This window comes from Miniopterus schreibersii, assembly GCF_964146895.1.
Source record: "Miniopterus schreibersii genome assembly, chromosome: 12".
NCBI lineage: Eukaryota > Metazoa > Chordata > Mammalia > Chiroptera > Miniopteridae > Miniopterus > Miniopterus schreibersii.
In genome coordinates, this window is record NC_138112.1 from 41298584 (window position 1) to 41323423 (window position 24840).

Here is a 24840-nt window from a genome sequence, read left to right on the forward strand (position 1 = left end):
TTAACCACATCTAACCATCCTTAAAGATAAACAGGCAAGGAATCATCAACCTTGTGGCTAAATATATTTTTTTCTGAAGCACTGATAAGACATTCAGTAAAACGTGAAGTGTTGCATAAGGTCAGGGTGGTAACATGAAAGCAGTCCTGGGAATCCTAAGAAAACAATTTGCAAGTTCTGAACTTTTTTTCTTCTTTTTCAAATTTGAATTGGTATTTTAAAAACATCTTTTATTGAATCTATTGGGATTGCATTGGTTAATAAAATTGTATAAGTTTCAAGTGGAACTTACTTCTTAACGACATATAAAACTAGACACTGGTCAGAAGATTAACCACCTCTAGACTGGCTTTGGCTTTGGCCTTCTGAAACCCCCAACCCCATTTCACTGCCAATAACCTCTTACTTGCCAACCAAATGGATACTGTTTAGACATTTAATTTAACCTCTATACTATTTCTTAAGATTAAGCACATGCTGCTGCTTCTTTTTAAAAAAAACGATTTCCTTTTTAAAAAACTCACAAACTTCCATCTCATAAAATACAGGTAAACAAAAAGAAAGAAAAACATTTTGTAATAAACCCCACGGCCTTTAAACAACCAATGTAACATTTTGATGTCTATCATACTTTTCCTAATCACAAATTGCATATTTATTCACATAGTTTAACTATTTTTTACATAGCCACTTCCTTCTTAAACTAACTTTCTTCTTTGGCCTCCATGACCCCACTTTCTCCTAGATCTGCTCTTACATCTAATGACCTTTTGTCCCAATATCTTGTGTAGGTTTTTATTATTTTGCCCACTCCTTAAATGTTAATATTTCTCAAAATTTTTCTCATCCTTAGATCTCCTCTTCTATAGTTTCTAGTTTCCTTAGGCTGGCCCCACCATTTCAATGTTATAAAGTACCATTGAAATATATATTTCCAGCCTAGACCACCCTCTTCAGCTCCAGCTGACTGGACACCTCAAATCTGATGTCTTGCAAAGACCTCAATCTCAGTGTATCTTAAACTGAAGACTCCCCACCTGTGCCTTCACGGCCAATATTCTTCCATTCTTCATTGGTAAAAAAGACCAGACTTGATTCAGTCACCTAACCAGAAACCCTGGTATCACATCATACTCTCATATTCAATCAAGTATCAAGTTGATGCTTCCAATATGACCTTCCTCCCATCTATCCATCCAACAAGTATCTTTAGCTGACTAGGGGCATGTGCTGGGGGCTGTAAATTACAGTTATATAATCACTCCCTCTTGAATCTTAATCAAATCCTGTTAATTCTGTCTCCATTGCATTTGGCATCTGTTCCCTCTTCTTCATACTTACTTCCTTTGTTAGGACTTTCACCATGGCTATCTTTACTCCTACCAATTTCTGAACCCTTGGGGAATTCTGACGTCTAAATCAGGAAGCTTCTCTGCTTTCTCCCATCCTACTAATTCCACATCCTGAAATGTCATTATAAATAAAAATAGCCATCAGCAGACAAATTTAAAATTGTAAGACTATAAGTGCTCTGCAGCACTATTTATGAAAATCTTTATGAAAGTTAAAATCAGGTTCAAATCTTTTTGAAAGTCAAAATATAATGAATGAAGTACATGAAAATACTTTACTGTTAAGTCAGTTACCACTTATTCATTTGCTTTCTGGGTGTAATTTTCTTCATAACACACAAATATACAAAATAGAAAGAATTTAGCTGGGATGGCTCTAGAAAAGGCAATTAAGAGCTGTAGGATCTGCAAAGGTACTGGATGGGAGAAAAAAGTAGCAAGGTTCTTGGAACAAAGAGAGGCATCCTTTTTGGGGAAGAGGGATCAGGAATATATATATTTACAAAGTGACAGAATAGGCTATTAGGATTCATTTCTCTTCTTTTTCAACATTTCCCTCTTATATGCCATTAGTTAATGGCTGTTATTTGAAGAAATTTTATTATAGTTATAGACCAAACGCTATTTTATTGTTTAAAGGCTGTGTGAGCACACTGGAAAAAGCACAGGACTGAACATCATCAAGACATATACTCTTATCTATAGTATGCTGCTACTAAGTGCTGTTAGCTTGAGCAAATTACTTCACCTCTCCGGATTTTAGTTCCTTCACCTAGAAAAGAACTTGGACTCAATTATCTCGAAGGGCCTTTATTTTTATTTCTTATTTGTCTAAGCCCTTTTGAATTCCATTTCTGATTTCAACTGGTTCAATTACTAAAATACTCATCAAGAAAAGGAATGCCTTTCTTTTGTAGCTATCCAGGCAAATATCCTCTGTAAATGCTTTGGCTACAGAGTAGATTCCAGAAGCTAGTTGTATGAAGTTTACAGAGAATAGTGGTAGGCTTGAAACATGCTCATGACAGATCGCATTAGGAAGAAGTGTCTTTAAAATTACATTACTTCTCTCTAACAAGAAGCGTCTCAAGAGGCCATGGCAAGTGGTCAGAACCTTGGCTGACCAACTTTCTGATGCGTTGATAGAAAAGTCATTCCTCAAACTGCAAAACTGCTCTGAAACATAACCCAATTAAAACAAAACACGTAAGGCCAGAACTGCATTCCACGATGCAGAGCCTCAGAGGTTTAAATTAAGTGGAAGAATTTTTGCTACAGTGAGAAAGACTTTAGGGGGAGATTATACTCTGAAAACACGTCTAGAATATTTCAGACCAAATATAATTCTTAGTGCACAGGAACGTAATGAAAACCATTTACTATGGTTCTGAAATTTTGAACTTATCAAAAGCTGAATAATCTTTTTTTTTAAACCTCACCCAAGGATATGTTTTTTAAAAATTTTATCTTTACTATTCAAAATATTACAGATGTCCCCTTTCTTCCCCCTTTGACCCTCCATCCTGCTCCTGCCCCTCCCGAGGACATGCTTTTATTGACTGGAGAGAGAGACAGAGAGACAGACAGACAGACAGACATCAATGTGAGAAACACTGATGGGTTGATTCCTGCATGCATCCGGGCCGGGTATCAAACCTGCAACCTTTTGGTTTGCGGGATGAAGCTCCCACCAAGCCACTCTGCCACGGCAAGCTGAGTAATCTTACTCTTTAAAAAATGAAGAGTTGTATAAAAAGGGACATATCTGTTCGACTCTAAAACAGCTGTATGTAGATCTTCAGTATTGTTTAGCCTGGCTCCTCCTGGCACATAGAGATCAAACTGTGAACTGCAGGAAGAGAAATTTATTAAAGGCCCAAGTGCCTGCCTGAACTTCAGTCAAATACTGCAGCGAGATCCAGGCTAAGTGGATTTCATTAAAGTGTGGAGTGTGAGGCAGGCAGAGTGATAGGCCAGAAGGTTTAGCAGCTTGGGTTGAATTGAATGCTAGTACCATTATTAAAAAGCGATCTTTGCTAAATCTCTGGTAAGGCTTTGTTGGTCTCAATTGTTTTTTCTTAATCAGTCTTTTATTACTAGGGTCAAAGTAAAATGAATGGAAGCAGGACGAGTGTCTTGGGCTGAGATTTGAGCGCGCAATTCTAGAGCAATAACGTCTGACAGAAATACAATGTGAGCCATATGTATAATTTAAAATTTCTAACAGCATGATTAAAAAAACAGAAATAGGTGTAATTAGATGTAATAGCACATTTTATCTAAATCAATACATTTGAAATACAATAATTTCAACTTGTAATCAATATAAAAATCATTAATTTACATTCCTTTTTTTGACTAAGTCTTCAAATTCCAGTATGTACTGCACACTGATAGCCCATCTCCGTTCAGACTAGCTACATGTCACACGCTTGCTATACAGTTCCACATGCCACCTTAGTGCATTAGGCTGTAATGCCCTGACTAAGTCTTGTAGACCCAAAGTTATGGGAACTATGATTTTCCCCTCTTCTTTTGTTTTTTTGTTTTTCACAACTGCTCTTTCTTTGGTTTTTAACTGCTATTTTTGGAATATCACTTAGAAAATTTATGGTAGGGGGATATCAAGCCAGGGCACTAAACATCTTATAGGGCAACTAAAAAAATGTCAATCTTTGCTCACTAAGGAACAAGGAGGTTTGGATTTAGGTAATAAAGTGCTTTTCATAAAATTAGTCACAGATAAAAGAGAGGAGAGATCAGTCTGACCTTCCAAAGGTATTAAAGTCAGGGAGATTCAAAGGCTAAGATATGAATCTTTTCCTTTTGACCTTGTTATTAAACTGAGTTGTCTCTGTTGCAAACTCTCTATAATCTTAAGTTGTACTTATAAAAAAGTGTTTCATCCTGTTTTTTTTTCCTCTCTTTTCACAGTGAGGCTTGTCCATTTCTGTGCGGAATAAGTAGAAAAATATTCGAGGCAAACTGATTTTTCTGTAGCTGTCAGACACTTGTCAACTTCTGATATCAGTGAACTTTCAAGTATAGGCTTGAGAATCAGGACAGTTCTGTCTTTTTCTTTTTAAAAAACAAACTACCACTGTAAAGCTCTTAAGTAGGAAAAAAATAAAAGGATAGCCTGACTTAAAATATCACAATGCTCAACTACTGAGATTCAAATACTAGAATTCAGGTTCTTTTCCAGTGTACAAGTTATAATTACTAATATGGATCATAAGCTAGACCATAAAACATGTCTCAATAAATTTAAAAGGTTTCAAATCATAGAAAGTGTGTTTTCTGACCACAATAAAATTAAATTAGAATGTATTCACAGAGAAGTCTCTGAAAGATACACAAAGATGTTAACTATATAACCCAATTCTAAATAACCCAACGGTTCAAGAAGAAATTAAAAGAAAATAAGACAGTATTTTGAAATAAATAAAAATGAAGATATATCTTATCAAAATTTGTTAGCTACTGCTAAGGTAGTACTTAGTGGAAAATTTATAGCATTAAATGCCTGTATTAGGGAAGAAGAAAGGTCTCGAATCAACTACCTCAGCTTCTACCTTAAAATAATGGAAAAAGAGTCAATTATACATGAAGTAAGTAGAAGAAAGGAAATATCAGACAAATATTAGATCAAAATTCAATAATAGAGTACAAAAGCAATTGAGAAATCTATGAAGCCAATAACTTGAGAAATTCTATAAAATAGACAAATCTCTAGCCAGACTAGGGAAAAAAAGAGCTGACCCCTGGAACCTGTGGTCGCTCAGAAGTTAAATATAAGAAAATAAAATTTAAAACTAGGCAAAAGTAAATAATAAAATAGAGCAGAAATTGAACAGAAACTGAAGATTCAAAGGCAAAGTGTTTGTAGAGTAGTAAAACTGGAAAAACCGATTTTTAAAAATCTTCTTAGAAAAGAAAAGAAGAAATCAACAATAGACAAATTCCTAGGAAAAAGTTACCAAGTTCATGAAAAATGAAAAATCTGAATAGTCTATAATTAGAAATTTGAAATATACCACAAAGGAAACACTAGGTTCAGATGGCTTCACCAGTGAGTTCTTTCAAGGATCACACTAGTTCATCTAACACGCATCTTTCAGAGAAGAGATACAGAGAACACTTCCTACTTCCCTTCTGACACTAAGTATAACCTTGCTCCAAACCAGTCAAGAACAATATGAGAAATTATAGGCTAATCTCAATCATGAGAATAATCATGGGAAAAATCCCTAACACATCAAGTTCAACAACCCATGAAAACAACTGATAGTTGCAGAAAAAGCATTTCATAAAATTCAACGCCTTTTAATAAAATAAAATAAAATTCAACACTTTTTTTTGTATTAGTTTCAAGTGTATAACACAGTGGATAGACATGGATATATGTTGTAAAGTGTTCCCTCCAATAATTCAAGGGCCCACCTGGTGCCACAGGTAGTTATTACAATAGTGTTCACTATATTCCCTATGTGGTACCTTACACCCCATGCCTATTTTGTAATTGCCAATTAGGAGGAAGAGGACTTTTTAATAGGACATCTATCAAACTATTTTAGCAAATATAAAGCTCAGTAATTAAACTTTAAAAGAAGGGCATTATCACTTCTATGTAATGTTATACTACAAATCCTTGACAGACAATAAGAAAAAATATATAAAGTTTGGAAAATAAGATAAAAAGCACAACTATTACTGGGTGATATGAATGTCAACATAAAGAGTTAAAAAGACTATGTAGACAAATTATTAGAATTAAGGACGTTTGCAATATTAATAAATTGACTATATTTCCATGTCAGAAAAAAGCAATTAGAATATATAATTCTTAAAGAATAACATTTAGAGTAACTACAGTAACAACAACAAAATAGAGTAACCAGAAATAGGTCTAAGAAAAGATATATACCACCTTCATGGAGAAAATCATAATGTTACAAAAGACATTAAAGGCCTATATACATTAAGAAATACACCATGTTTATAGATAGGAAGACTTGCAAAGATGTCACTTTTCTCCTAAATTATGGATTCAACATAATTTTAATAAAAGTCCCAACAGAGTTGCTCATGGAATTCAATAAGGTGACTCTAAAATTATATAGAAACTCAAAGGGCAAAGAATAGGCTAGATATTTCCTAGGAGACACAGCACGATGACTTGTCTTGTAGGAATTAAGATTTATTATAAAACTTTAAGACTATGTGATGCTTTTGTGAAAACAGGCAGACAGATGAAGAGAACAGAAATCCTGAACAGGCCCACATATTTACAGAAATGTGATATATGAAAAGAGGGCCATAGCAAAACATTGGAGAAAGGGTATATTATTAAATAAATCGTTCTGGGGGCAATTGGTTATACATTTAGAAAAAAATTAACTGGATCTCTAACTCATACAATCCACAAAAATCAATTTCAGACAGGTCAAGGAATTAAATATAAAAGGCAAAATTACTAAATTTTTAAAGAGAATATGAGAATATCTTTTGGACCTCATGGTAAGAAAGGATATCTTGCACAAGATATAAAAAAAAGTACAAGCCATACAGAAAATGACTAATGAAGTTGACTACATTAAAATTACAAACTTACATTCATCAAAAGATATCATAGGAAATGACAACCACAAACTAGTAAGAGATACCTGGAACATAAAAGGATTGGTGTTCAGAACATACTAAGAACTTTACAATCAATGAGAAAAAAAAACAATGCAAAAGAAAAAAGGGTGAAATTAGCAAATAGCATTTCTTTACATAGAAAAAATGCAAAGCCAATAAACATGAAAAAGTGTTCCATTTTATTAGTTATCAATAAAATGCAAATTATAATTATGATATACCCTTTTACAATCACTGGACCGGCAGAATTAAAAAATTAAGGATTTTTAAAAAAAAAATTATCTTTATTAATTTCAGAGAGAAGGGAGAGGGGGAGAGAGAGAGAAACATCAATGATAAGAGAGTCATCAATGATCAGCCGGCTGCTTCCTGCACGCCCCAACCAGGGATAGAGCCCACAACCCAGGCATGTGCCCTGACCGGGAATCGAACCTCCATCTCCTGGATCCTAGGTCAATGCTCAACCACTGAGCCATGCTCGGCTGGGCAAAATTAAGGATTTTTAATAGCTGAAGTTGGCAAGGATGTGAATAGACACTCTTACACATTGCTGTAAGGTTGTAAATTAGTATAGCTATTTTGGAAAATCTGTCATAATCTTGTAAAGCTGAAGTTGCACAAACTCTTGACTCAGCAATTCCACTCTTGACTCAGCAATTTCACAAGTGTATCAATGTACAAGAATGGTCGTTACAACATTTTCTTCAATTATGCCCACAGTGAAAATAGTCCAAATATTCTTCAATGGTAGAATAGACTCGCACGGCAGTGAATAGGAATAAACCATAACTATCATGCATCAACAAGATGAGCATTATGAGCTGTTCAATAAATACTAACTGTATCAAATAAAGAACAAGATACTTCCAATTACATGAAGGTAAAAACAGGCAAAACGAAACTGAATTATATTTTATGAGTACACATAGGGGGGTAAAACCATGAGGAAAGCAAAGGAATAAATAACACAAATTTCTGGAGAGTGACCCTGAGAGGAAGGGTGGGAGCTTTTGAGGTAGAGTTTCCAAGGAACTCAATGTTAATGTTCTATTTTATCAGTGGGGTGTTGGGCACATGTATGTTTATTTTATTATTATTCTTTAAACAATACATGTCATAAATAACTATACTTTTCACAAACAGAATTTCACGAGTCACACAACTACTTGAAAACAAGGTCAAGTGGAACTGCAAATAAAGTTTAATACATTAGCCAAGTGTTTCACTAGCACAGGTTAGCCTTACATGTATAGCTCAAATTTTTGTCATTAAAACACAAATTACTATGTATCACTGACTGTTCTCAAATAGTCTACAAACAGAATGTCAAACCTGTTCTTTTCAGCAGTCTATTAAATTTCCATTAGATGTCCCTTAGATATGTATGGTAAACACTCAATAAAATCTGATAGAACTAGGTAAGATAATATTTTAAATTCCATTTACAAAAGCAATTATTTTTTGTACAGAATATTTGGAAATTACTGTTGGTCTTTTCTACACATTTAGACAGATGTAACTAAGATAAGTATAATACAAACTTGCAGACAATGAAGAATGCTACGTAAGGATTTTCCTGATCTGCACCAGAAGTTGCTACAAGAGAAAAGCAATTTAAGGATGGAAAATCTGGAACTGGTTTTTTGATCTGATTAGATTCAAAAGCATTAATAATTGGGAGGGGAGTGAACAGGCAGAGCACGGAAGATTTTTAGGGTAGTGAAAATACTCTGTATGATACCATAATGATGGATATATCTCATTATACATTTATCCAAACCCAAGAAATGTACCACCCCAGAGTGAAACATAAAGTAAATTATGGAAGTTAGGTGATTATGATGTGTCAATGAAACCAAATCACTTCAAGCTAAGGTTTATTAATTGTAACAAATACACCACTCTGGTGGGAAAGGCTAATAATAAGGGAGGTTATGCATGTGTGGAGGCAGAGGGTATATGGGAAATTTCTATTCCTACCCTCGATTTTGCTGTTAACCTAAAATTGTTCTAAAAAAAATTCTTAATAAAAATAATGATTAGAACAAAAAGCATTAATTAATCTTTTCCAGTGGTTAAGTAGCCCATGACATTCAATGGCACTCTGCTTGCTTTCAGTGTAGTACTTGCGTTTAAATCACTGAACATCACACAGTAGTTCAGCAAGGTCTAATGTTGAAACTGAATCACCTCAAGCTAAGTTCAATAAACCTCTAAAGTTTTCTTCTTATTTTTTTAAAAAAACTGTATCTTTATTGATTTCAGAGAGAGGAAAGGAGAGGGAGAGAGAGAGATAGAAACACTGATCAGCTGCTTCCTGCACGCTCCTGGACTGGGGATCGAGCCCGCAACCCGGGCATGTGCCCTGACCAGGAATCGAACCCCGATCGCCTGGATCCTAGGTCGATGCTCAACCGCTGAGCCACGCCCAGCTGGGCTAAAGTTTTCTTCTTAAAACTATTTTGCTTTGTTAAAGTACTTTATAGTTCGCATTTCTATTGTGAATGGAGCGCTTTTCCCACTTCCATTTCTAGTTCCTTTTTGCTAAAATAATTCAAAGCCCTACTAAAGAGATTAAAAAAAGAAGTAGAATACCAGCAGAAATTGTATCATCAAAGATAAGGAAAGTGGGTTTGGCAAAGAGGTGGCAGTGTTCATCATCAAATGCTACCATGTGTCAAATAAGATAGGAACTGAAAAAGTTTCCACTAGATTTATCAATGTGGTCTCATCGATGATTTTGGTTGAGTGATGATAGCCAAAGATTTGGCCTAAATCTTACAGCTGTTAGAATAGCTAACTTCTTTATGAATTTTCTCCTAAATCTGAAACTCAAAGCTGTTGACAACCAAGTTAGTTCCTTGATAAGTAACTTATGAAAGTAGACTCCTTTCAACAATTACTGCTTTCACAAAATTGTGTAATCATTCATGTATTCAAACACTATCTGAATACTTTCTATGTGCCAGGTGCTGTGCTCAATACTGGATATACAATGATGAACAATACAAACAAGGTCTGTTTCCCTTCAGTTAAGGTGGAGGTTTTCCAGTAGCAATTGTTATTTTTAAAAATGAAAATAAAGATTCACAAGTTTCCAGAACACAGGTTCCTGATCTAAACTTAAGTTTAGTTACAGAGCACCTACTGCCAGTTTTTGAAGAACACGTCATCAGTTAAAGGCACAGCGTAAACAAGACAAAACACAAACTACACTTAGAGCTCACCTCTTCAATTTACACGCTGTGTGATTTGGGAAAATTACTTAATTTCTTTGAGCCTACTTCTAGAGGTAGTAGTGACTGTGGCTGACCCATTTTCAGGAGCCCCAAAAAGCTGAGGTTGTGTTAGGCGGTCAGAGTGACACGGGCACCCAAGAAGGAAAAGGAGGGACAGCTACGGACGCTGACCAGCGGTTCTTTTACAAGGGGCTGGGGGTGAAAGCAGCTGGGGACAACGCGGGGAGGAGGGGCTGGCTGCTCAAAGGGCCTCTGCTTAGGTCATCCTCCACAGGAAAGAAACTGGAGGGCGACAAGATGAAAACGCGTACACGGTGAGCTCGCTGACTGCGAGCCTCACCATGGCTCGACCTAGCTGAGCTGTTCTGTTGAGAAACTCCTGATCTCAGGATCCTTATAAAATCTTTTTCTTTTGGGGCAGACGCATTTCTCAGAGAACTGTCTTCCAATGTCCTGCCTTGAGGGCAGGCTGCCAGAGTTCTGGGAGCTGAAGGGAATGTCAGCTGGTATTCTCAATATTTGGCATTCACTTAACCTCCTTGCTTGTAACAAAACAGAATTTCCCTCAGCCAGACCTAGTGTCTCCCAGGCTAGTGATGTCCTCTCTCTTAAAAATAAATATACAAACAAACCTCTAATCTTCTGCTAGGGTGAAGGAGAGGCAGCTGGCGGTTTACACAGAATTAGAAAAGGAACTGGGAGGGGAATCCAACTGTATCTTAAGGAGACTTTCAACCAATCCTCTTTTTAACACTTTAGCCCCACCATAACCTCCTGCTTTCAGAGATAACTTGATGTCCCTAATTACTGAGCCTTTTGCATTCTGCAAATTGGGCTGCTTCAACGGTTTTACAACTGTCAGTTACGAAAATACTTTCTTGGGTCTGCTAAGTCACTCACCCATTAGCTTTCTAGTTTCCAAAATGTTGTTGCTGTCTCCTGTTTTGGCTGTGGGTTTATGTATTTTTAAAAATCCTTTACTTTAGTTTTAGTGGGGTTTTGGGTAGTAGCTGAGGTTAAATACTCAATCCTTTCACTTTAACCAGAAGTTACCCCACTTATCTCATCTCCCACCACCTTTCTACACTACACACAATAGAAATATATTTCAATTTACAAAAAACACAGGCCCTCATATGCTTCTTTTTTTCTACTGGCAACTTCCTTGATCTGGAATACTCTTCCTCCCAATCCTTGTCTGATAAATGCCTTCACTGACTACCTCCTTCCCACACTAAATCCAGCAACCCTACAACAGCATTCACAGTACTTTTTCACTCATAGGTGTTAACATCCCACTATATTATAAATACTGGTTTACCCATGAATTTTTCCTTCTAGACTGTAAACTCCTTAAGAACCAGGATAATATCTTAATCATCTCAGTATGTCCAGTACCTAGTACCTAGCACAGAGACTAGTATATGTAGAAATCAGTTAATGTTTTGGAGGAGAATACAGAGAAAAGAAGTAAAAGATAGGCCCTCATTAAGCAAGATATATTCTACTGATTAATATAATTTTGATGTTAGTCTGTCTGGGCTGCTATAACAAAATACTACTGTGTGTTTTATAAACAGAAATCTGTTTCTCACAGTTCCAGAGTTTGGGAGTCCAGGATCAGGGTGCCAGCGTGGTTGGGGGAAGGCTCTCTTTTGGGCTGTAGACTTCTCACTGTATCCTTACATGGTCGAAGGGGCCAGGGAGCTCAGTTGGCTCTCTTTTATAAAAGCATTAATCTCATTCATGAGAGTTCTGCCTTCAGGACATAAGCACCTCCCCAAAGCCCCACCTCCTACCATCACCTTGGGAGTCAGGTATGAATCTGGGAGGGCACATTCAGACCACAGCACTTAACAAAAGCCCAAATCTGCTACCTCATACATACAAACTGGTCATCAGCAGTACCTGAATGTCCTTAAAAACTTCTAGATTAATTCAATCTGATGTGAAAAGTTTGGGATTCCAGAAGAGAAGTTTTGTTTCTCATACTTTAAAACATCTATCTGGTTTCCTATATTATTCAGAGTCCTCAGCCTAAGAAGCTCAATGTAAGAATTTATCTAGCAACCAATGAAATTTTATAAATTGTTGGTGACTGGAATTTCCAACTGTGACAATACTCAAGGCTTGACTCTGAAGCTTCTCCTCTTTAGTAAGGTAGGTTCCTGGTTACTTTAGAGATACTGACCACATTCAGTGGACATCACACTGAGCCCACTGTTTAGTAGCTTACTCCCCCCCCCCCCCCAACCCCATAATAAGACTTTTTCAGTGAATTGAAAGTCACTGACACAAGTTCCTTATCTTGTCACAGCATTCTGGATGGTACCATGTTAGATCATCTCATTACATACTCCATGTACCTTAACTTCCCGTCTGTAGTTTCCATCTTCTTGTCTCAATCTGCTCCACTATGTGTAATTGCTTCAGATGTGTATTCCAGTTCACTATATGACTTTTTCACTGTGTCTAGTCTGATGTTTAACCTATACCTTGAGTTTTTTTTGTAATTATGTATTTATTTGTTTACTTATTTTATGCTCAAAATTTCAAACATATATCAAAGTTGAAAGTTTACACTGAATGCCTGTATTCTTACTATCTAGACTGTACCACTGACATTTTACTATGCTTGCTTTATCATTTATCTATCCATCCATTTATCCATTAATTCATATTAATTTTAGTGCTTTGCAAAGTAAATTGCAGGCATCAATTATACTTGCCCCTAAGTGCTCTAGCATGCATTTTATTAGAGTTCAATATTTGTTTATAGCTTTTAGTTTTGCTGCACAAATATATATACATTATTCAAATCTTAAGTGTATATCCACTGAGTTTTGACAAATGTAATAATATTTATAAGATTTATCCAAATGGTTGCATGTATCGTTAGTTTGTTTATTTTTATTGCCTAACAGCATTACACTGTATAAATATACAACAGTTTAAAAAATCTGTTTGCTGAGTGATGGACTCCTGGGCTGTTTCTAGTTTTAGGCTATTTATTTATGAATAAAGCTCTTACAAATATTTTTGTATAAGTTGTTTTGGAGAGGCTTTCATTTCTTTTTGATAAGGCGCAGGAGTGAAACTGTTAGCTCACAGGATAGTCTATACCTAGTTTTATAAGAATCTCTCAGACTTCTCTGAAGTGACTGTGCCAGTTTACATTCTCAACAATAAAGTGTGAGAATTCCAGTTACTTTACCACCCTGCCAAAATGTGTCAGTCTTTTTAATTTTAGCCATACTAGTGGTTATACAGTACAATTGATCCTTGAACAACACAGGTTTGGACTGTGTGGTCCACTTATATGCTGATTTTTTTTTTTTGATAAATAAATGCCTGTACTGTTTTCAGTCTGTGGTTGGGAGTCCACATATGCAGAGGGCTGACTGTATGTCTTGACCTACCACCATTTTATACAAGGGACTGAGCATCCACGGATTTGGAATCCACAGAGATCCTGAAACCAATCCCCCTCAGATACCGAGGAACAACTGGAGGTAGTTAAGTTTTGGGGGAGTAAAAAGTTATACTCAGATTTTCTACAGGGTGGAGGGGGTCCCACAGGTGGGGAGAGGGTCAGTTCTCCAACCCCTGTATTGTTCAGGGGTCAACTGCAATATCTCACAATGGTTTTAATTTGCATCTCTCTGGTGACTAATGATATTGAGCACTTCTTCATATGTTTATTGACTATCACATATCTGATTTGTGAAGGGTCTCTTCAAATTGTCCATTTTAAAAAATTGTTTGTTTGTATCTTCTTAAGTTGTAGAAGTTCTTTATATAAACGTGACACCAGTTCTTTGTATTCATTTTCTTAATGGTGTCTTTTGATGAACATCAGTTTAAATTCTGAAGTATAATGGTCATTTTTTTCTTTTTTGATTATCACTTTCTGTGACCTAAGAAACTGTTGCCCATTCCTAAGTCATGAAACTATTCCATGCTTTCCCCTCAAAGCTTCACGGTTTTATATTTTATGTTTAGGTTTATGCTCTACCTCAAATTAATTCTTGTGTTTGATGTGAGGTAGTGGGTGAGATTCACTCTTTTCTATATGGATAATCAGTCATCCCAGCACTACTTCTGGAAAAAACTTTGTTCCCTATTGGATTGCTTTGGTGTCTTTGTAAAAAATCCCAAAAATGTGGGTCTATTTCTGGGTGCTCTTTTCCACTGATCTATTTGTTGATGCTTATGTTAGTACCATAGTGTCTTGAATTCTGCAGGTTGATAGACCAGTCCTTTAAAAATGTATCTTGGCATTGAAAGAACCTGATAAACAAAATAGCCCCTTGGCAGTACTCACGTTCTGTTTCATTTTCCCTTGAGGACAGGCAAGACAGAATAACTTCAAAATCACGAAAAGCAAAAATTACTAAAGTTTTTGAATCACTACCTAAAATTAGTTTATTTAAAGTTTCTTCTTAAAACAACAACACAGATGTTTGGCCTCTTTGCCTTGAAACTCTATGCTTTTGTAAAAAATGTTCAGAATGTCATGTTAAATCCCCACAAGTAACGTTGTTGCAATAGTAATAGAAATACTAATAAATCCCAAATTGGTAATAAATAACCCATTAAAATAAGAATACCACATGTGAGCCCGTTTATAACTCAGAAGAGCCTCTACCTAATGTTCAACAACAGCATGTGCTATCATGAGGACAGGCTCTGGTTTTACGTGTTTATGAAACACTGAAATATATAAAATATTAGGTGCCCATCATTCCAGATGTATTTTAAAGAAGGACACATCCATGCTTTATTTTTTTCAGAAATATACGTATTCAAAGGAAAAAGAAAAACATCTGTAGCCCAAGGGTAACTGACTATTCTACAAGTGACTTACTAACTAGTATATGCTAAAATTAAGTTTAGAGAAAGCCTTAAAACTCAGTTCTTCAGTAAATAAACAGCACAGAAAGTACTAATGGAAGAAAGCTCCCTAACCCAGTTTTTGTAGTTGTATCACCAATTAGTACAGGGAATCAGGAAATTACCTAACTTTAGGGCTTCTAGAGACCTTGATCTGTTAATCACATTCCTTTGTTCTCTATAATAACAGTACCAAAGTAACAGTAACAAATGACATATGGCTTTTTTAGGGCACATTTATTGTGTTGTATTCTTCTCATAAAGGTGTTTGATAAGTTCCTCACTACAAAAATGAGAATCTTTTTAAAATTATAAAATAGATGCGTTATGTTTTATATAATTTAATTATGCTTGTATATGTATGTGTATGTGTGTGTGTATGTGTTTCAAGCTGAGAAAGGTTTAAATTGGGAGTCAACAGCGGTTGAGCATAGACCTAGGATCCAGGCGATCGGGATTCGATTCCCAGTCAGGGCACATGCCCGGGTTGCGGGTTTGATCCCCAGTCAGGGGCGTGCAGGAGGCAGCCGATCAATGACTCTCTCATCATTGAGGTCTCTTTCTATCTCGATCTCTCTCTCTCTCTCTCCCCTTTCCTCTCTCTGAAAAAAAAGAAAAGAAAAAAAAAATAAAATAAATTGGGAGTCAAAACTCTTCTAATCCATGTGCCAGAGATAATCATTTACATTTTTAAGAATTTAGTGTACATATGCTTCCAGATTTTTACTACGGTATACATACATATAAATACATGTAATTTCAGGTCAAAAATAAAATCATATTATATTTACTTTATGTAACTTCCTTTTTGCCCACCTCACAATGTATAACGGAAGTTTTTCAATATGGGTATACATTATAGATTCATCTCTTTCTATTTAGTAGCTGAACACTATTCCAAAGAAGAGCTGTACCATAATTAAATTAATTAATATCCAAATGGTAAACATTTAGGTTGTGTTCAATTTTTATTACAAACTATGACAGCTAGTCTCTTATACTCTAAAAAGTAAGACTGTATTTCCAGTAAAGGTGAATCATCTCTTATCTTGTCAGTTTGCTTAAATGAACTACAAAGTGCTTGTTATAAGATTACATTTTTGATGCCAGGTTTTAAGTTAGAACTTCTGAGAAAGGTATCTTTTGAAATAGGTTTGAAATGATTACACACATTAAGTAAAATATAACCAAATATTTTTCAAGATGGCTGTTTGGTTTCAGAAAGGTTGCTTTAAAAACCAGTAAAATAACTTAGTATTTTAAAGGAGAAAGCAAGGAATGAAAAACTCTAAATATTTATGCCAAGGAATAAATAAGTGTTTCTGTTAAAAATAAGATGGGTATTGGCTCTTCATTCTATAAGCTGTGGAAGGCTCAAGACCTTGATATGTTGGCAATTACCCAATTTCCTGGAAAAATAAAAGTATTCACAAATAAGAAATAATCTGAAAAAAACTAAAAATTACCTGCAGAGTGCAGTTCATCATCCTTATTATGTAGTCAAACTGCTGATGGTCTAGTATTGCCCGGTTTTGCTGGACGTGCAAACCCAGCTCATCAGTGAGACACTGTCTTGCTGCCTTTCCTTTAAGGGCTCGCAGTGCAGCAGGAAGGGTCTGAGGACAAAAGAGGCAGACGTGAACAACAGGCGCCACTGGAGAAAATTAACTTGTAATCTCACTGAAAATTCAAGTGCTTCCTGTAAACCACTGAATAGTTATTAGTAAAATTAAACTCCTGGAAAAGAGTAGCTTACTATTGAGGACAATTATAAAAAGATGGATTTTTAGTTATTTTTATTTATAAGCAAGCACAAAAATAAGTAGAATTAGTTTATTTAATAAATTTTTTTTTAATTACACTTTTAAAAACCTCATCAAAACTCTGGTCACCAAGTAACTGTTACTTCAGATCACAAGTCAAAGCCAGAGACACTTAGATTCTGTCTCTCAATAACTGGCCACATCTCCATGGCAAGAATAGGAAAAAAAAAATTAAAATGACAAGAAACACACACAGGTGATTTCCTACTTTTAAACTGGTCAGCTATTTAATCACTACTTGGTTTTAATTTATGACTGGAAAATACTACAATCTCTTCTCATTTCAATATCATAATAATGAAAAAAAAAGGGACTCAGCAACAAATAGAAATTTTTAGGTTTATTCATAAAAAACCTTTCACTTCATCACTCATTAGAATGCCTCCTCCAGTTCACCACGTAAAGCCTAGTTAACATGCTTTAAATAAAACAATAATAGGTTTATTTAACTCTCAAAATCTAAAAAGCAGAACAAAGGAGCAAATAAGAAGGAAGGGAAGAAGCCTGAGAGTAGGAGGGCATAATACTTTTATGGACAGGTACAAGAAACAGGATGTGAAAGCTGAAAGCAGGGGAACAAAAGTCTGTAACACTTCAACCATATGAAAAAAGGGAAAATGAACAACCTCAAAACAGAAAGAGGGGTGGGGTCATTAGGTGTAAGGGTCAAAACTTTACATGCTTTACCTGTTTATAACTGTGATGAAAATCACTAAGAGGTTACATTATGTTTGGCATGTTTTATTAAAGAAGGCAAGAAAATCTGCTTTAACAAGGCACATTTGAGTTGAACACCACAGTTTATTACTTATCCAACTAGATTCTTTGCCATAAATATAATTATATTTAAAATGTTAATTGTGTGTGGTGTCAGATGGGTAACAGACTTATCAGGGTGATCACTTTATAAGTTACATAAATGTCTAATCACTATGTTTTACACCTGAAACTAATATAATTTTTTATGTCAAATGTAACTGAACAATTAAAAAAACAAAATAAAATGTTAAGTTCCTAAGTAATATGCCAAAATAGGATTTAATGAACAATGTTGAAAGTTTGAGGGAAACACTGACCCTCCCTGTTTGCCGGCAGCCATGAAGTCAGGCTTGGCTACCACTAAATCTCGACACTTCATTCAAAATGCTCAGAATGCTCGCTAAGGAAAAGGACGGGCGCGGGGGTCAGCGGCGAGCTACCGTGTGGGCCCGAGAGGTTCCGGCTTCACGCGCGAGAGACGGCGCTTTCTTACCTTCTCAGTCTCCAATGTTTTATTTTCAAAAATGAACGAGATGCAGTTTCTAACAACTTCTAATCTCTGTGCACTGTTGAAAACTGTTGTCACCTTATCCATTATTGAAACTAGTAAAGGAATAGAAAGAAAACACAAGTAAATTAAACTCCTCTGGCAATTATAAAGCAAGGGGAATAGCATTCTTTTGCGTTTATATGACTGTAACCATTTACATGTCTGACGCTTAGAATTTGTTTCCCTTGTCACATGGCGCTGAAAGTATTCCATTTCATTATTTTGATTGTATTTTCAAATTTTAAAGTGTCAGGCTAGTCAATGACTTACTGAGGATAATTTCACAGGATAGATTCCAATGATACACTTAACTCAACCAAATTAATTCATAGTTCATAGTAAAATCATATTAAGCAAAGGTAAACATCTATTTTAACTTTAATTGTAAACAAACTGATAAGTGTTGGGGTATAGGATCATGACAAAAGTAGCTAATGTTTACATGTAAGAGGACTACTAATGAAAAAAAGAAGTTGATATTTCTACATTACCAAAGAAAAACCACATACCCCCTACTTAGATTCTACAAATTTAAGTAGAAGGGACTTGAAGGAGCACTTTACCAAAAGAGAAATGTCATAGCCAAGTAACTGCTATACAAATTTAGGAGAGCTGCTTTTCAGTCCTATGAACTTGGTAACTGTCACCTTCACCATAATATTGGATAATTCCAGTCTATTATATGAGCTAAAATTACTTAAGATAAATTTAACTTATTAAAAAAATGTCAGAAGGATATAAATGAAAGGAGTTCTTGTTAAACAAAAAGTATAATTTCACAAAGAACTATATTGTATCATTTGTACAAATGAGGTAGCATCAATAATTCTTAAGCCAAAAAAAAAAAAATTCCTCATAGCTCAGAGCTGCTCTTGGAATCTAAAGGCATAATCCCATAAGCCCTCCCCATACCTAACAAGAAAGACTATCATATCTTACTCATTAGCATCCCTTCCATTTCATCAATATGAAACCTCATAACCTTCAAATCATTTTTAAACATTTTAAAATAATTATAAGCTCGCAAAAAGTTGCAAAATAGTACAAAGAAGACCCATGCTCTTCTTATTACCCAGCTTCCCCCAGTGGTGACATCTTACATAATTAAAGTGCTTTGTCAGAATCAGGAAATCAATTGACGTAGTATAATTAACTAGACAACACATCTTACTTTGATTTTACCAATTTTCTTCCAATCATTTTTAATTGTATATTAATTTCTGCATGACCATGGTAGTCAATTAGATTATTTCATATGATTTTTCTGTCTGAAATGCTCATTCCTTTTTTCTTTTTTTTTAAAGATTTTAAAACTGATTCTTAGAAAGGAAGGGAGAGGAGGGAAAGAAATGTCAATGTGAAAGCGAAACACTGATAGGCTGCCCCTTACACACCCCCTACGGCAGATCAAGCCCGCAACCTGGCTGTGTGCCCTGACTGGGAATCGAATCTGCACAACCTCTGTGTGGACCGGATGACGCCCAACCAACTGAGCCACACAGGCCAGGGTAGAAATGCTCATTTTTAATTGTGGGCTCTGGTGCTTCCCACACACGTAGGTTAATGGCATAGACTGAAATAGAAATCAATTTATATTTAGAGTAAAAAAGTCTTAAGAGTCTCCAAAAAATACCACATACTTTACTGAGAGCAACATCTTCAAGCTGTTTATAAACTTTTACTTGTAGAATATCTTTAGCAGTATTTTAAATTTTCTTTAGAACCAGGCATTTTAAAATCCCTGTTTTCTTACAATGAATCTGTTTAGCATCTGGGAATTATTATTTCCTGTTGGAGACTATTACTTAGTTCACTCCCAGAAGAGAGTTCTGTTGGAGCTACTGATACTTCAGGGACTGGCCAAATCCCCAGTTGCGGCATTCTAATACTAGATTTCTAACATCTGATAACAACTCTGGTTTATGGGTACTTGACTTCCCAGGACTTCCTTTCTAAGGCTTTAGCTATTGAATGATAGTTCCAGCCAATCATCATTACTCTGGCCTCTCTGAGGAATAGATGAAACCAGTTAACTTCTCAAAATGTGAATGTCTCTTAAGGTAACAGAGCAATTCTATACTCATTAAATGAGTATCATGTAAAATGAAACATTCACAGCTTTTAATTTTAGGACTAGGGAAATCCTGATTCTGACCAACCCAAACAAACCAGAAAGTTGGACAGAGGCCCCTGCATGCATTCATTCATTCATTCATTTTGGCTTTTACAGGAAGTACATGCAGGGCCAAATACTGAGTCACGTGTACCTGTCTCACTGGTTACAGTGAGACATTCCACATGCGCCTAAACAAAGAATTTGAAGTGAACTGAAAATGAAGACTGCAAAATGATTATACAAGGATAAATTGAGACAATTAAGGCTACAATTCAAGCATATTTCACTGTAAAGGAACTTCTAATCTGTTCATGTGGATATTTAAATAAAGCATTCAACAAACTTATGAATATTAAAATTACGTGACCAAAACCCTTCAAAAAATAACTATTTACCCTAACACGTCTACCTTCTGCATCCTCTTCGTGTGAATGTACAAGCAACACTTCAGTAAAGCTCTCAATTCTTAGAAAAGTGGCAAATTAACATTATTAAACAAATAAGCAATATTACTACTATTACATACATAACATAAATGTTAATAATACATAAATCATCAGCATTATTACATAAATAATATAATTAATGCACTGTTACCCATTAATAATAAAATTACACTCACTTCCAGGTAGGATGGAACAGTTTTGTAGCAAACTAAAACTTCTACCAGGGACAGGTATAAATGTCAGATAAAATGCAAAAACTATCTATTTAAATGTGTCAGAGAGCTACAGAAATACAAATATTAGAGGACCTAAAAGGCCAGCGAAGGGAAAAGACTGGAGACACACATCCACTTTCCCCTGGTGAAAGCTGAACAGACAAAAATGGGTGTGCGCCATAGTCTCTAGGTAAACCTCCAAAAGAACATTGAAGAAATGTGTAAATGACGAGATAAATTACGGAAAAAGAAAAAGTTTATTAATCCAAAAGAAGCAAGAAATCAAGGGAAAGAGTAAAACAGGAGGATCAGATAGAAAAATCCCACCCAGTAAATTACGTTAAAGCCATTACCATATAAGTAATTATATTTACATAAATGAGTTACAAACAGGTAATATACTAAGACAGTCAGACTTGCTAAAGAAACACACCACCTTACCAGAGGCACACCTTAAATATGGGGAACCAAAATGTTTGAAAATAAAAGGATAAAAAAGATAAACTGTACAAACACTAACCAAAGGAAAGCTGGTGTAGCTGTACCAACATCAAGGAGCACTTTAAGGCCAGGAGCACAATTAGAGACAAGAGGGACATTTCATAGTGACAAAGGGATCAATCACCAGGATGCTGTAACGTCTGTAAATACATTTGCACCCAATAAATCAACTTCAAAATGTATAAAGAAAAAAAGAGAGAGAACTAAAATGAGAAAGGCAATTCTGCTATTATCATGAAAGATTTAACATACCTCCCTCGAGAAAAAGAAGAGATAAATCAGTAAAGAAAGACAACTCACAGAATGGGAAAATATATTTACAAATCATGTATCTGATAAAGGACTTGTGTACAGAATATATAGAGAACTCTTAACAACTCAATAATAAAAAGACAAATAGCCCAACTTAAAAATGGGCAAAGGATCTGAACAGACATTTCTCCAGAGAAGATGCAACAATGGCAAACAGGTAAATGAAAGATGCTCTGCCTCATTAGTGAATGTGGAGAAACTGGAGCGCCCACACATTGCTGGTGGGAATGTAAAGTGGTGCAGCTGCTTTGGAAAATAATCTGGCAGTTCCTCAAAACACCAAAAAAACACTTACATGACCTGGCAACTCCACACCTAGGTATGTACCTGGAGAAGTGAAAACATATGTCCACACAAAAACTTACACATGAATGCTCACAGCAGCATTACTAATAGTAGCAAAAGTAGAAACAACCCAAATATTCATCAACTGATGAATGAATAACAAAATATGGTATATAGATGGTCCTCAACTTAGGATGATGGTTCGAGTTATGGTTTTTCCACTTTAGGATGGTGCAAAAGCAGTGAGCATTCAGTAGAAACTGTACTTCAAATTTTGAATTTTCATCTTTTCCAAGCTAGCTATCTGTGGTAGGACAGTCTCTCCTGATGCTGGGTAGCTGCAGTGAGCCACAGTGATTATGACGGTAAACAACCAATACTCTACAGTGTACTGTGTTACCAGCGGTTTTTGGATGCTGTGTTCTAAGCACATCTAAGGTAGGCTAGGCTAAGTTATGATGGCTGATAGGTTAGGTGTATTAAATGTATTTTTTAAAAAGATTTTTTAATTGAGTTTCAGAGAGAAGAAGGAGAGAGAGAGAAACATTGATGTGTTTATGGGGAATCAACTCTGCAACCTGGGCATGTGTCCTGACCCACAATTGAAGCAGCAACCTTTCAGTGCAAGGGATGTCACCCAACCAACTGAGCCACACTGGCCAGGGCTTAAACGCATTTTTAACTTATGATATTTTCAACTTAAGATGGATTTATCAGGAGGTAGCCCCATCTGTAAGTCCAGGAGCATCTGTACATCCATACAATGGAACATTATTCAGCCACAAAAAGCAATGAAGTACTGACATGTCATGTGGATAAACTAAAAATATTACGTTAAATGAAAGAAGCCAGTCACAAAAGATCACATATTATAAGACTCCATTTATATAAAATGTCCAAAATAGGTAAATCTACAGACAGGAAGTAGATTACTGACTAAAGCGAGGGAAGGAGTGATTATTAGGGGAAAATTGGGAGTGATTCCTAATGGGCGTGGGTATATCTATCTGAGATAATGAAACTGTTCTAAAATTAGACAGTGAAATGGTTGCACAACCCTGTGAATATACGAAAAACCACTGAACTGTACACTTTAAATGGGTTTTATGGAATGTGAATTATATCTCGATATAGCTGTTTTTAAAAAGAAAAGATTCTATAGTGGTGGCAGTTAGATTAATGGCTACCCCTTGTGAGAGGCAGTGAATGAATGTAACAGTGTTTCTGGGTGTTGATAATGCTCTGATTCTGGTTATACAAGTTTGTTCAAATTGTGAAAATTCATCAAGTTGTACACTTTAGTTTTTGTGTCTTATATCTTGATAAAAGTTTTACTTTTAAAGAAACAGATACATACCGACAGGTGGACCTGCGGGCACAACACATTTCTTTTCCACTCGTGAAGCAGGAGGTGCATTCTGGTTCTTAGCAAGATTTTCCTGGATTAATTCCTGTACCCGGGTTTCGTTAATCTTTGGGAAAGGAAGAATGTGAACTCGCAAGTGGGAACCTTCTGTTGGGCGTGGAACTTTCTGAAATGCCATGTGAGGGTTTGGATTCTCCTGCAACATCAAACGCAGGTAAAGTTATGCAAAAGTTGAAGTAACAGCAGACTGTCAGGAAGGGACACACACTTCAACCAGATGAGTGATTTTATGTACACTCATAGATACATGCCATAAAACACAGAGCCCCAGAACCTCACTTCAGCAGCATCTGATACAGCTGATCGCCCTTCTTCCCCTCCCATGAACACATTTTCACTTGATTTCTCAGTCTTCTTGCTACATCTTTATTTTTTATCTCCCTAATCTCTTAACTATGTGAATATCCCAGGGCTCAGACTTTGGGCTTTTCTTCTATTTATACTTAATTCCTTGGTGATAAATTCCCAGTCTCATATCTTTAAACCACATAAACACCAATAACTCACAAATTTTTATCTCCAACTGAGCTTTCTCCTGAACTCCATACCCACATATTCAATATAAGTACTTCCATTTGGATTTAAAATAATATCTTACATGTCCAAAATGGAGCACTTAATCTTCACCTTCTCCAAATCTGCTTTCTACAGTCCACCTCTTCGGTATATGGCATATTTATTTTTCCAATCACTCAGGTGAAAAGTTTAGAGTCATCTTCAATGCTTTCCTCTAACACCCAATTATCCATTCCTCTGCAAACCTCCGGACGCAGCCTTTAAAGTATGTTTAAACTTGACACTTTTGAACACCTTGGTTCAAGCCAGCATCTCTCATTTATTGCAGAACTCCCTCCTCTATTCTATTCTCACTGGTCTCCCTCCTCTATTCTTAACACCGCAGACAGAACGAACTGGTTCAAGTATGTTAAATCACCACCTACCTACTCTGTTCACTCAAATAGCTCTTCATCTCACTCAGAGTAAAGCCCAAAGTTTTTGCAATAATTTACAAGGCCTCACAAGATCGGGCTTTTCTACGTGACCGTGTCCAACCAACTGTTTCTTCTTTCTTTCTGCTCCAGACATACAGGCCTTCTAGTTCCTGCCTCAAGGCCTCTGCATTTACCTGTCACCTCTTTGGAATGCCTGTTTCCCACCCATTTACAGCATCCGCTCTCCCTTTCTGCATTTCTTTCCTCAAATGCCACCTTTCTTGGCTCCCCTATATAGCATTATCCCCCCAACACACCCCCTATCCCCTTATTATATTTTCCTCCTTA

At 35.9% G+C, this 24840-nt stretch overlaps 1 protein-coding gene across 4 annotated transcripts in view; it reads right to left on the reverse strand.

Moving 5' to 3' along the window:
- The window catches only part of SBF2 (SET binding factor 2), a 313138-nt gene that overhangs the window by 103911 nt on the left and 184387 nt on the right, over window positions 1-24840 (reverse strand). For all 4 annotated transcript variants that reach the window (XM_081154292.1, XM_081154291.1, XM_081154295.1 and 1 more), the window contains 3 exons: window positions 23492-23696; window positions 18203-18312; window positions 16594-16743 (listed from right to left, as the gene is read on the reverse strand). In XM_081154292.1, coding sequence (XP_081010418.1) covers window positions 16594-16743; window positions 18203-18312; window positions 23492-23696 — 465 coding nt within the window. The remainder of the gene's footprint in view (window positions 1-16593; window positions 16744-18202; window positions 18313-23491; window positions 23697-24840) is intronic.